Consider the following 13,290-nt stretch of genomic DNA (forward strand, 5'->3'; position numbering starts at 1 on the left):
ACTAAATGGAAGTCTGAGAGTTGAGAAGCGTGCTGTAGCCATTACTCACGCATTACTCAAAAGACTGGGAAAAGCAGGTCTTAAAATACAAAGTGGGAAGTCATCACTTTAAATAGTATCTTTTATTAAAACTAGTGATTTGCCTGAACCACTGGCATCTCATAAGACTTATTAACTAGTTCTTAGCGTATCCATGATGTCATATAGTCTTTGCAATATATACATATATATATGTGCTTTGTAATATAGTCTTTGTAATGTTTTCAATTAACAGTTTCATGATCAAGATGCCTGTTTACCTGCATGTGGTAGTTCACTTGGTAGTGATCCATTGGACCAAAGAGCCGGGAAACTGTTGCTCTCTGGTGTCTGTTCTGACTTGATTCTAGCTGATGGTACAGAGTGAGGGTCTGCTCTGGCTCATGGCTCAGCTACAACTTTAAACTGAGCATACCTTGTGAAACCTCTGTTACCAAGGATCATCAGCTTAGGGATATGGTTTAGTGGGGATTGTTAGCGTTAGGTCAGAGGTTGGACTCGATGATCTTGAGGTCTCTTCCAACCTAGAAATTCTGTGATTCTGTGTGATTCTGTGATCTCAAAGCAGCAATTTTTTCAGGTGTCAAGCTCTGCTCTCCTGTGATTGCAAAATATTCTTTTGACTTACAGAGTTTGCAGGTTTCCAGGAGAGTGAACACAAGAATATCTCATGAAATGGGTGATTGCTGAATGGGCTAGCGTAGGGGCAGACTTACTGTTCTCTTTGAAAAATTAAATATAGACCCCAAATTAACTCCTTTACCACAGAGAGTGGTAGGTTATTTAAAATCTGAACCTGGAGGAAGTGATTCTAACACATTTTCTTTATAATAGAATGCAAAATCTGAGATGCTGTTTTTTCAAAAAGGAAAGTCTGAAGTCTGTTTCTTTATTTTACCTCAATTACTCTTTGCCTTTTTTTCATCTATCTCCAGCTAAAACAAAAAACAATTTGAGTAAAAGAACAAGGGATATAATAAAGACTGGAAAACTTTTCTGTTGAAGGAAGTTTTTTGTTTGTTTTGTTTTGTTTTGTTTGTTGTTTGTTCCTTTCCTTATTTTGGTTGGTTGGTTGGTTTAGTTTGGTTTGGTTTGGTTTTTACCCTTCAAAATGTTTTTTTTTTTTTGTCCTCTGTGATCAAGTGAAATACATGTTCATGGGTCTTTATGGCAAAAGTCTGTAATAACAAAGCCTTAAGTTAAATCAGTATGCTTTTGTTTGAAGATTTTGAGCTAATTCAGAATGGCAGTGATGTAACTAAAGCATCAGAATTACATTGTCCATAGATTGTTGGCTATTATTTGAAAAATTGATTTTTTATATAAAATAGTTTCTTTAAATGCAGTTATATTTAACACATGTTAGATTAACTAAAACAATAGTGAGTAACAGTAATTGCACTGCTCTTGCACTCTTCTTGACCTTATCTTCTATCCTTTTTGTCATGAGTCTCTGTGGATTCTCTGGCAAAAGAATTCTCCCTATTCCCATTGTTTGTGAAGAAAGATTTATTATTAGTTTTGAATGGTTTTGTTACTCTTTTATAAACTCTCTCTTGGCCTGCCTTGCTACTTTAATGTCCTCTTTTTTTCATGTTTTGGACACAGCAGGCTTTTTTTGAGACATCCTTATATGTTAAATTTTATAGATAAGAAAAATCAATGGTATTTCAAGTGTTTTGTTCCATATGAGGTTGTAAAACATACGTTGACAGCATGCTGATATATTTACTAACAGCCTATAACAAAGATCTTGTAGGAGTTGAACAGTGTTCTGTTTACTTTTCCATATATAGGTGTTACCATGCTTAATGTTACTTGATCTTTGTTACTACAGAAAACATCCAATATCAGAAAATGTTCCATCATTCAACATGAAATGATGCGGCATACTATATCAATAGCAGTACACACTGCCTGCTGCTGGCAAACATATTGACATCAGCTGATAGCCTAAAACCTTGCAGATAAGGATAGGCTTTGGAAGAGTGGAAGGCAATGAAGGTAAATTCATCTAAAACAACTAATCTCTGAGATATATACACTATTAAGAGACATCTTGGCTTTTTAAAACAAAATATTTTGTCAGAATGGGTTTGATAAATGTGTCATGGGAAAGCATCTCTCAGATTACAACAGAATTCCTTTAGAAAGCTAGCAAACTGTCTGGAACCTTTGATGAAGGTATTTGCACAAGTGATATGGAAGCTGGGGCTCTGACTCCTGATATATCTCTTTTAGAGACAAAAATGAGGCAAATTTTTAAAGAAGAAGAAGGAGGAGGAGGAAGAGGAGAAAAAGGAGAAGGAGGAAGAGAAGGAGGAGAAGGAAGAGGAGGAGGAGGGGGAGGGGGAGGGGGAGGAGGAGAAGAAGAAGAGATAATGCAGTGTAGGTTGGATTGTTTGTCCTTCATCTCAGGTTAAGTCACAACTTAGAAAGTACTCCCAGTTCTTGACTGTTATGCAAATGTAAAGTGGAACTGCCAAAGAGAAGCCAGTAATTACGTATTACTCATTCTTTTGGAAAATCCAAGACTTCACTGCTGAAAGCCATTCCTATTTCATTCCTATTGAACTGCTGGAAGCCTTTCATTCTTCCACTGAACATATGTTCACTGTGTTGTGATTTAACCTGGCCAGCAGCTAAGCACCACACAGCCAGCTGTTCACTCACCCTCCCACCTCCCTCTCTGGGTGGGGGAGAGAATTGGAAAGAAGTGAAAATTTGTGGATTGAGATAAAGACAATTTATTAGGACAGAAATGATAATAATAATAATAATAGTACTACTAATAATTTGTATGAAACAAGTGGTGCACAATGAAATTGCTCACCACCCGCTGACTGATGCCCAGCCTATCCCTGAGCAGCCAGGTCTCCCACCCTGGTCAGGCCCCCATATTAATTGTCCAGCATGACGCTTTATGGTACGGAATACCCCTTTGGCCAGTTGGGGTCAGCTGTCCTGGGTCTGTCCCCTCCCAGCTCCTGCTGCACCCCCAGCCTGCCCGCTGGCAGGACAGAGGGAGAAGCTGAAAAGTCCTTGGCTTGGTGTAAGCACTGCTCTGCAACAATTAAAGCATCAGTGTGTTATCAGCACTCTTCTCATCCTAAACCCCAAACACAGCACCATACCAGCTACTAGGAGAAAAGTTAACTCTATCCTAGCTGTATTTTCTCTGACACAACAGAAAACAGGCATGACTTCAGATTTATACTGACTGAGAGTTTGAATTCTCCGCTGTTGGAATATGTGGTCTTCTGGGATCAGTAACTTAACTAATGTAATGAATTCAATGTCAAACTTCCAGAGAAGCAGGTGCCCTTTAATTGAACCAAACATAAAGTCATAAAATTTCAGATTTTCAAGTGCCTTATCTTTTCCTTTTTTAAAGTCTATTCATTTACTGCCAAGAACTCTAGAGGCTTGCTGCACTTAAATAAAAGGTGATGTTCTGGAACGATTTGCACCTAAGCCTAGGAATTGATTGCCATTTCCTTCTCCTTCTTTAATTCTTCTTTGTCTATTGCTTAGGAGCCGTGGACTGCTAGAAGTAATACATGGGATCTGAGGTATTTCAAAGCTACAAATGCAAACACATCTCCAACACACTTATCTGCCTTCTGCCCTGATTGCAAACAATGCAGCTGCTTTCCTCACAATGTTTCTGCCCTGTTTGCACATCACCCACCTGCCATGCAGAATTGTCACATTAGTGACAGGACATTCGGGGAAGCTTTGTGCAATGTTTCTTGCTAGGAACTCACTGGGAATAGACAGTAGCTCCAGCAGCACCTTAGGCACTTCTGTTTGTGTCCTAACTTGGTCATCAGAAAGCTTCTGGGAAAGAGGAGCTGGTTAGACAGGAGTAGTTTAGAGTATTGCCTGTGCTGACAGAAATAATAACCCCTGTATGGCTGAGTCATTAGTAAGCATGTATTATATCATGAGAAATAAAATTGATAGGCTTTCAGCAGTTCTACATCCATTTGTACCACATCACTGTAATAGTCCTCATTTCCTTCTTACAACCCTTAGATAATTGCAGGCCCACCCTGTACTGCCTAACCTTTATTTCATTGCCCCTAGCTCTCTTCTGTGTCCCTAATTATTCCTACAGTATACTCAGCTCTCTCTCCCCTTTTATCACTTATTTGGCTAAAGAAGAGGAAGAAGAAGAGGAAAATGTGGAGAAACTGCCTAGGGTAGGCTGCAGTTACACACATGTTGATTAGATACTTTGTTGTTGGTTGTGTTTTTTTTGTTTGTTTGTTTTTTGTTTTTTTGGTTGGTTGGTTTGGATTTTCTTTTCATACAGAAGAGTGTGAATGCAGTCCCCTACCAACACAGATTATTTAGTTTTCTATGTTCAGGATATATTAGCAAGAGTGTAGCTAACACATCGTGGAAATTCTCTCTTCCCCTCCACTCAGCAACTGTGAGACCACAGGTGGAGTTCTGTTTTCAGATTTTGCTCCCAAGTACAAAAACAACATTAGTAGACTGAAGGGAGTCCAGTGGAAGGTAATTTGGATGGTTAGTGTCTGGAACAAAGAAAGAAACTGAGACAGTCTGTTTTACTCAGCCTGGAGAAACAAAAAGGGAATATAATTGCAGTCTTCCACTATGTAAAGTGGAATTATAGAGAAGACATCTTCTCAGAGGTGCATAGTGAAAGGACAAGACACAAAATACAGTAACAGAAATTCTGATTTAAAGAAAAAAATATATAGAAAAAATATATAGAAAAAAATATATATTATATCTATCTATCTATATATCTCTATAGAAAATATATTTTCACAACAATGTATGGTTAAGCATGGGAGCAGATGATGTGGACTCTTCATCCCTGGAGATACTCAAAACTTGACTGGATAAGCTTTGAAGTTAGCCTTACTTAAAATGAAATATTGGACGAGACAACATCAGAAGGTCTTTTTCAATCAAAATTATTTTATGATTATATATATATATAGCTTGATTATTCTAAAACTTCTCCTTCTTGGTCAGATTTGCTTAAAATTCACCAACAGGCTTAAAAGTTCTATGATGAGGGGAGCAGGAGTGGAAGAAAAAAATGACTGACAGAGAGATGAATGAACAAATAAAATAAGGTTATAAAATTCCTTTCCCTAGAGATATACTTGTCCTGTCCACTGACAGGTAGACAATGGTAGACATTTAGCCAACACCATTCCTGAATAGTACTGAGTGCAGTAACAGAGACAGATTAGGAACAGGAGTTTCCTTCTGTGTTGTACTGAATGTTGTATTTTTGCTGCCCAGATCCCTATGTAGGCATACAATAGCCCTGAGTTATGATTACTTCTGTTTGGTGAGATGTTCCTAGGGAAAAATCTTCACAGAACAAGGAAATACTTTAGCAATGGCAAAAATTAACAAGTTGAAACATTAAGCAACCTTCACACAATGACGTTAATCACAGAGCTAAGCTTCAATAAAACAGATTGGCAGGAACCGGTCTGGCTAGCTTACAAAGCTATGTGAAGTATGAGAGCTTTCCTAATCTGTTGTTTGAGAATTCTAAGAGTGTGAGAACATACAGGTGAGAGGAAGATGAACCTATGCAAATTTTATGTAGATATTTTTTTGTTAGAATATGACTGAAGCTGTGAAGGAGGAGCACCATCCCAGGCCAGTTTAAAAGCCAGAAGACAGGCTGTCCACTTGAGATCAGTCTCTCTTCTTTCTTCCTCAAGGACAGAGATGTGGTCAAGGATACTTCTCAGTATTTTCTGCTTGAGTTGGATCACCACAGTGTCTTCTGAACCGTAAGAGATAATACCTTATGTGATTTTATGATACAATATTTCATTTTTTTTTCTTCTAGTTAATTTATCATGGAACATCAATAAGTAATGTAACCTAGATTCTGAAATAAGTTTGAAATTGAAGTAGATAGCAATGAAGTATGGTTTGGAATGATGTTCTCCATCATAAATCTGCTGCAAAAATCTGATTTGAGTGACAGAAACCTAGAACCGGAGTAGGTAAAATCTGAAGTGCATTGAGAGGACATTAAAGACTAGCTTAGCAAGTAATACTAATGATCAGGAAGAGGTACATATTGGCAGTACAGAGTGAGAGTGTCCTACTGGGCAGGTAATGTCTGGTTCCAAGGAGCTATGCTGAACAGTAATCCTGTTGTTATTATTGTTATTGTTATTGCTACACTTGCTATGCTATGAGGGCTTATACACCACTGTCAGTGTCTATGGCTTTATGAAAATCAAAGATTTCAGTCACAGTTTTCAAAAGTACATCATTTGAGAAAGGGATTTAACCCTTCTCAAAAGTGCTAAAGGAAAGCACTGTGAAGTGTTTAGCTTTCTCAGATACACTGTTGGTTTTAATTTTTGTTTTAATTATTATTTTAATTTTGATCTTTGAATATCATACATTCTGACTTAAGCAAGTGAAAATAGCAATAGAGACAATATGAGTAAGCAAAAATCGAGGTGGAGGGAAAGGAGGGAATGGATCCAATTACCAAGAAAAGATTGTGATTCATATTGCATTGAAGACCTAAATCATCAGCTCTGTCATGCATTATTTCTTTCACATGTATAGCATTTCTGTGGTGTTTTCCTGTCCTGTTTGCTATTGTTTTCCTCTATGACTGAACTCTCTGAACTGGTCTTGCCTTCTTGCAGTCAGTATGTGCTGCTGGTACCAACAGTAGTGAGGAGCGACTCTCCACAGACCGCCTGTGTGCAGTTCCACAGCCTCAGCGAGCCTTTGTCCCTGAGCGTTGTCCTGGAATACAACAACATCCAGACAACTCTCTTTGAGGAGTTTGTAACAAAGAATGATTTCTTCAAGTGCTGCGAGTTCAAGGTATTTTATCTTTTGAGACTACTAAAGAGGGTGTAGAAGCTGGAAATATTTCAGTGCCACTGTCTTTGTCAGTGAGAGCATAAAGGTGAAAAGTGCAGGCATACAATATGACAAAAAATAATAATAAACTGTTGGAAAAGCTGACAATAAAGACAGAAGAAAAAAAAAAAAAAGATATCTGGGCTGTAGAGGAGAGCTGGAGAAAGGCTTTTCATCTCCATTCATAGAGTGAATAGAAAAACGCTTTTAATTGCCATCCCAGGTGCATACGTCCTATGGAACTGTCATAATTGCTAAGGGAGAATTGTCAAGTCACTGGAGAATCCAGAAGGGAAATGCTCATTCCCTTTTCTATGACTCTGCAAGATCAGGACAAATATGACAAACAAGACCCAAGATTATGTCTTCCAGAATGCAGCAGGAGAAACACATCAGAACTGAGCTGTACAGCTAGGAAGCTTGCCTATAGGCACGTAGCTACATGAGATGAGCAAATGCTTAGGATAGGGCATAGCTTAAAACCTTGCTACATGGTGACAGAGATTTCCACAGCATAGTTTACCAGAGACTATGTCACTGGTAAATGTGGGGTTTCTCATGACTTAGCACAAGCTATTAATGATTCACTTCACAGTCAGTATCTTACTCAAGAATCCAAAGCATCAGCGCACTTCAACATGCCTCATTTAACACTTTTCTTCTGGGGTTTTGTTTCTCTCCAGGTTCCTCCTGCTGGTTCTGACCCCTTGGCATTCATTTCTTTCTCTGCCAAAGGCTCCACAGTTCACTTAGCTGAAAGAAGATCAGTGGCAATCGAGAATGTGGATAACACACTTTTCATCCAGACGGACAAACCCATCTACAAACCAGGGCAAAAAGGTGGCTTGGGAGTTTGAGTCAGATAGTGACCTGGGAAAATAAGTGCAAGGGTGGGTCAAGAATGACAAGGACTTCTCTTGTGGAGGAAAAGACTGCAGAATACGAAGGCAGTGTATAGTGTATAATTGTCATCAGATAGTGTGTAATTGACATCTGACTTTGGGCACATCAAAAGTCAGTGAAAAACAGAACCATTTCATAGAATTGCAAGAAACAAATAGGGTTCATGTGTCTTTTCTGAGTTAATTTCATTTACATAATTTTGAGTTCTGCCAGATTTACTGAGATCAATCATGTAAAGAGCATCCTGAAAAAATACAGAAAATAATAGGTTAAGCTTGGAATTAAAATTCATATAAAAATTATTTGAGCATGTCGTTTCCTGTCAACAGTTCTTTATAGTTAACTGCTAATCTAATTCTTAGAGCTGGTTTAATTACCATAGTTAAATGACTACTGTCTGTGTTATAGTTACTTGTATCTTTTGTTTAAGCAAGTTACAGTGCTGCAGGGTTTAAAATCAGAATAAAGATACCGTCTTCCTTCATTTTGATTGTTTCATTGAAGTGTTTTGTATAGGTAGTTTCTTAGGAAACACTCCAAAGAACTGAATCCTTCAAGAACAACTGATGATAATGTAGGATATTTGTATTCACTTTATAAGTTAGTTTAGTCCTGGATGGTCAGTATTAAAGACATTTCAGCTGATAAGTGTTTTGTTTTGTTCTGTTTTGTTTTTCACTGGCTAGGATAAGAAAATGCTTTCTAGTTCTCTAATTTCCAAGTACTTATTAGTTCCTCCTAAAAGCCTGAACAAATTTTGTTTCAGTTATACATTGAAAGTAATTTACCACTGCTAAAGTAAATAATATTTTTTTGTCCTATATATTTTTCAGTGATGTTTCGTGTGGTCAGTTTGGATAGCCAGTTCAGACCTGTTCAGGAGATGGTAAGTAAGAGTGATAGTCAAGATTTTTCAAGCTCTCTCGTGGGGTACCCTTTCAAATAGACTCTCTCATTTGTATATTGAATAAGAAGGGACTGGAACAGGCCTCCTGCTATTTTGGGAGAACTTCTGTTAGTTGACACCTCATCTCTTTCCTGCCTTTATAGAGGGCAAAGTTTCTGAAAGCACTCCTGGAAATCTCTCACAGTGCTCAGATTTTGTAGTCACTCCATGTTGAGGGATTTTTTGAAACAGCAAAAATCCCATGGCTTGCTGCAGCTGAGCAAACCAAGCTACCAGGGCAACTATGAGAAGTTCCCATGACAGTGTTCCCACATCGCCCAATTGAGGAATTCACAAAAATATTGTTACCAGTAGCTGGCTTCAAGGACAAGGTCTATGTGACTGCTAATCGCAAGGGGGTTGTTTTCTTGCAGGTGGGGTTGTTTTCTTGTAGTTGTTTGTCTGAGTGCTTTTGACCAATAATCTTGTGTGAAACACTGTCCACCCCTGTTAAGTTCACAATAAAAGTTAGGCTATTCAGGCAATAAAATGGAGCATGATCTGACTCTACTGGTGTTTGTCATGCTTTCGGCCGTGCTTCCTGCAACAACTTCACTTCACCTGTCCCAGATCTGTAGAAAGAGATTGGATGCTTCTGTAGAAAATATAAATTCATAAACAAGTTGTCTCCCTAGAATTATCTCTTAAATTACAGACATGAATTTCAGATCATTTCCCTGACACAGTCTTCTGTATTCAGAGAAAGGAGTTCACAGTGTTCTTTATAGCCTAGTATTTTTCAAGCTCCACAGTTAATTTCTTGAAGTTTTGATCATTTTTTTCTTTTCTTTTCTTTTTTTTTTTTTTTTCTCCTCCAGTATCCACGAATCTTCATTGAGGTAAGAGACACCACATCATTAAAGTGCAAATTTCCTTGGAAAGGCCACAGCCTTTCCAATGCTTCAGCATTCCTAAAACATGGCTTTCTCTTTTGCCATTTCAAATGCATACTCCTCACTAGCCCTTCTGTGAGTACCAAGTATCCAAAACAAATGAAATCTATTTCCATCACGATTTAGGAAACTTGTCATACACAGATTATGGAAGAAGGCTCACAGAAAAGTGTTCCTAGATAATATCAGCTCTAGTATACAAGTAGTGCATTTTCAAATGCTTGTGTGAAAAAGGTTCATATCTAATACTATGCAAGAATATTTACCAGAATTGTAAATAAAGCTCAGATAATTCATTCTTAATAGAGATGTATTATATTTAAGAATCACAGATGTCAAATGTGTCAAATTTTTGTAAGTCAGAAGATGTGGGTCTTCTTTCCACCTCTATTAAAACTGTTTTAATACAACTTTGAAACTGAAAGTTTTCTCCCAGAATCTTTGGAAGTCAGCATTGATTTAGGTCAGCAAGACTTAATATCTTTAGATGAAGGAAGACGTAGTTTTCACATTTTCCCATGCACTTTATTACATTGGATAGAAAATAATTACACACTGCTGTAGAGGTTGCAAGTGGTTCCTTCTCAAGTAATTTTAACAATCATTTTCTAAAAAACTTAGGCTTGTTTAATGCGCAAAGAGATCTGGAAAACTAATGGTAAATCAGAACACACATCATCAGCCCAAACTCCCATTCATACAGTAATGCACTAAGCCAGCATGCCTGGGTACAAAACTTAAAGAAGACAAAAAAGAGGGTGACAAAGGTTTTCATTTTTCTTTTTATCCCACTCTCCAGGACCCAGAGCAAAACCAGATCCTGCAGTGGTTGGACGTAACATCTACACATGGCATTGTCCAGCTTTCCTTCCCATTAATCCAGGAGCCAATCCTGGGGTCCTACCACATCGTTGTGGAGAAGAAGTCAGGGGATAAAGAGTACCACTTCTTCACAGTGGAGGAATATGGTAAGCAAGTACTGTGAACTTCACTGCATCAGAGGCTGGCTCTGTCCAAGTCAGATGGGAGGTTTTAGTAAAGACTTTAAGATCTTTGAAATGTTTATGTCTAAGAAAGAAACACATGGAGAGAGCTGGGTGGAGCAAGTGAAGGCAAAAATTAAAAAAGAAATGCTGAAAGAGACAACATTTTTCATGAATTAAGATCCATGTCCTATCACTGAGGTGTTACATTCTTCATTTGTTCAGAGGCAAAATTAATGAGACCTGACTCATTCCTGTCCTGTTTTGTGGAGGTCATCATTGTATGAAGAGCACTAGGATAACATATGCAGCAGAAATCTGAGGAGGTTTTCTATCAGACAGTAGATGATGGTTACCAGGTCATTACTGGGAGACGCTGGATAACCAGTGGAAGTGCAAGGTGGAAAATAATGAGCAGTGGAGGTGCCAAAGCATTCATAGTGATCCCCTTACAGGGGAGTAACCCAATTCATTTTAATTTCACAACTTTTTCATCTTATAGGTTGTGGCAGGTTTTCCCTAATAATGCCTAGAGAAGGCTTAGACAACTCCCAGCCTTTTGTTCTTTTTCTTTTTTCTTTTTTCTTTTTTTCTTTTTCTCTTCCTTTTTTTTTTTTTTTTTTTTTTTTTTTTTTTTTTTTTTATGGCAGTGTAACACCTTTCCTGCTCACCCACCAGATTTCTTTCATACCTGTCAGTCTCCTGTGTACAGGTGTGTGAAAAAAAGGCCTGTTCCAGCTGTGTTTTTGTTATTGCTGGTGACCTGGAATAAAGGATAGGCTGAAAATGGGGTGTGACAAAGGAGTGGGACCTGTTTTATTTTACTGTTTCACTTAATCAGTGACCTTTCTCCTTCAGTAGGGCTGGATTGCATAGTATCTTCTGCTCTACAGGGCTTAACTATATTTAGACATCAGTATTACTCCCACATTTCCCTTGAAGAAAATGCACACCCAACTAAAGTGATTTATCATAGTTTCTACTGTGGCTATTATCATTATTATGATGATTATTATTGCATTTAAAAGTTATTCATCTTACTGCTTAAGTTAAATTTATTGTCCAATAATATTTTACAGTGAAATCCTAGGTAGACTTCTCTCTCCCATGTTGGTGAAAATGCTTTTGCCAACTACTGTTTTTTACCGTCTTCCTCATACACACCTGCTTATGGCATGCTACTGCTGATCAATCATATTCACCTTGCTTTCCCAGTGCTGCCGAAGTTTGAAGTGACAACTAGTGTGCCTAGAAGGATCTCCTTCTTTGATGAAGAAATCAGGGTGAATGTTTGCGCCTCGTAAGTATTAAAGCTGAGAATAACATATCTGTGAACAAGAAACATGGGAAAGAGGAAGGTGTGACATGCTGTGAAACAAGAAGCCTGCTGCTGATTCATGTATGGACTGTAGGAATTCCTTTAGCTCTGGCTTCCATGGCATGAAACATGATGATAACTCCACTCTGCTCCATAGAAGAATTAGAACTGGGAGGATTTGTGTGTGTTCAACAGTCTGAAGGTGTCAAATGGTACATGCTCAATAGCTGTTGATTTTATAGTACAGAGGAGAGAAATAGTACAGGAGGACAGACTATCAATAGGATTTCTGGTTGTAACATTGCCAAAAGACAGAGTGGCATAAGCCTGAGCACCAAGGACTGCAATACGTCCTGCTTTGTGTAAGGCAATAATGAGGAAAAACAAGCAGGAGGGAATAATATCCCAAACCTGAGTCCAACATCCCTTTCCAGCTGCAGGCCTTAAAGAATGGCTGCACCAAATCAATCATAAAGTGGGCTTTTTAAATAAGATGCCAAAGACTGCCTAAAAATATTTGAAGGGAATTCAGGTAGGGCTAACTGGTCCTAATTCCTAGCTGCTCTTCTGACTGTGCTCTGGGCGCTTCTGAGGGATTTAGAGCCTGCAACTCCCCACAGTATTTGCAGGTTTCATGCTAATTTGACATAATTGGATTCTTGCTTCTTCTCCTCTCTTAGGTACACTTATGGCCAACCAGTGCAGGGGAATGCAAGAATCAATGTGTGTCAGGAGCGTTTTTATAGCCCACGATGTAAGCAAAGCCAGAAACCAACCTGTGAAGCTGTCACCGGACTGGTATGATACAGGCCTAAGGCTTTCTTTCTGTTGAACTTTACTACTCAGCATGTAACACAGTGTATGAAGGCCCCATTCATTTCCTGGGGAACACCAGAGAGATAATCCCAGAGGCATATTTTTGTCTCAGTATCTTACAGGCAATGCTGAAAGACCACAAAGGTAGTTTTTGCCAATGACCTCATAAGGAGGCTGGCTTTTGCTGTTCCCCTTCAAGAAAGGGGGAGAAAGGAAATAATTCTTCATTAGAAATTTAAGTTCTGACACTTAAGAGTCAATTGGAGGGATGGAAACTTATAAAACTATGAATTTGTGATTATTCCTAAAATAATCTGTGTTCTTACTGGGGATAATCAGCAGACCTCTGCTGGGAGTCTTTGAGGACACATTGTTAAACTGATGATTAATTTCTCAACTAGATCAGGTTCAAAGTGCTTTAAAGAAGCTCTTATAATAGAGCTCAAGCATCATACAAGGTGGGTTTGAGAAGGGATGTGAGTGCAGAGAGGA

General features: G+C 38.4%; 1 protein-coding gene across 1 annotated transcript in view; it reads left to right on the top strand.

The window, feature by feature from the left end:
- Positions 1-6,109: 6,109 nt before the first annotated feature.
- The window catches only part of LOC116489709 (ovostatin-like), a 29,582-nt gene continuing 22,401 nt past the window's right edge, over positions 6,110-13,290 (top strand). The window contains exons 1-8 of the mRNA XM_032188332.1: positions 6,110-6,165; positions 6,717-6,900; positions 7,623-7,779; positions 8,676-8,728; positions 9,607-9,627; positions 10,481-10,649; positions 11,880-11,964; positions 12,663-12,780. Of these exons, the coding sequence (XP_032044223.1) occupies positions 6,110-6,165; positions 6,717-6,900; positions 7,623-7,779; positions 8,676-8,728; positions 9,607-9,627; positions 10,481-10,649; positions 11,880-11,964; positions 12,663-12,780 (843 nt within the window). The remainder of the gene's footprint in view (positions 6,166-6,716; positions 6,901-7,622; positions 7,780-8,675; positions 8,729-9,606; positions 9,628-10,480; positions 10,650-11,879; positions 11,965-12,662; positions 12,781-13,290) is intronic.

This window comes from Aythya fuligula, chromosome 1 (genome assembly GCF_009819795.1).
Source record: "Aythya fuligula isolate bAytFul2 chromosome 1, bAytFul2.pri, whole genome shotgun sequence".
Classification (NCBI taxonomy): domain Eukaryota; kingdom Metazoa; phylum Chordata; class Aves; order Anseriformes; family Anatidae; genus Aythya; species Aythya fuligula.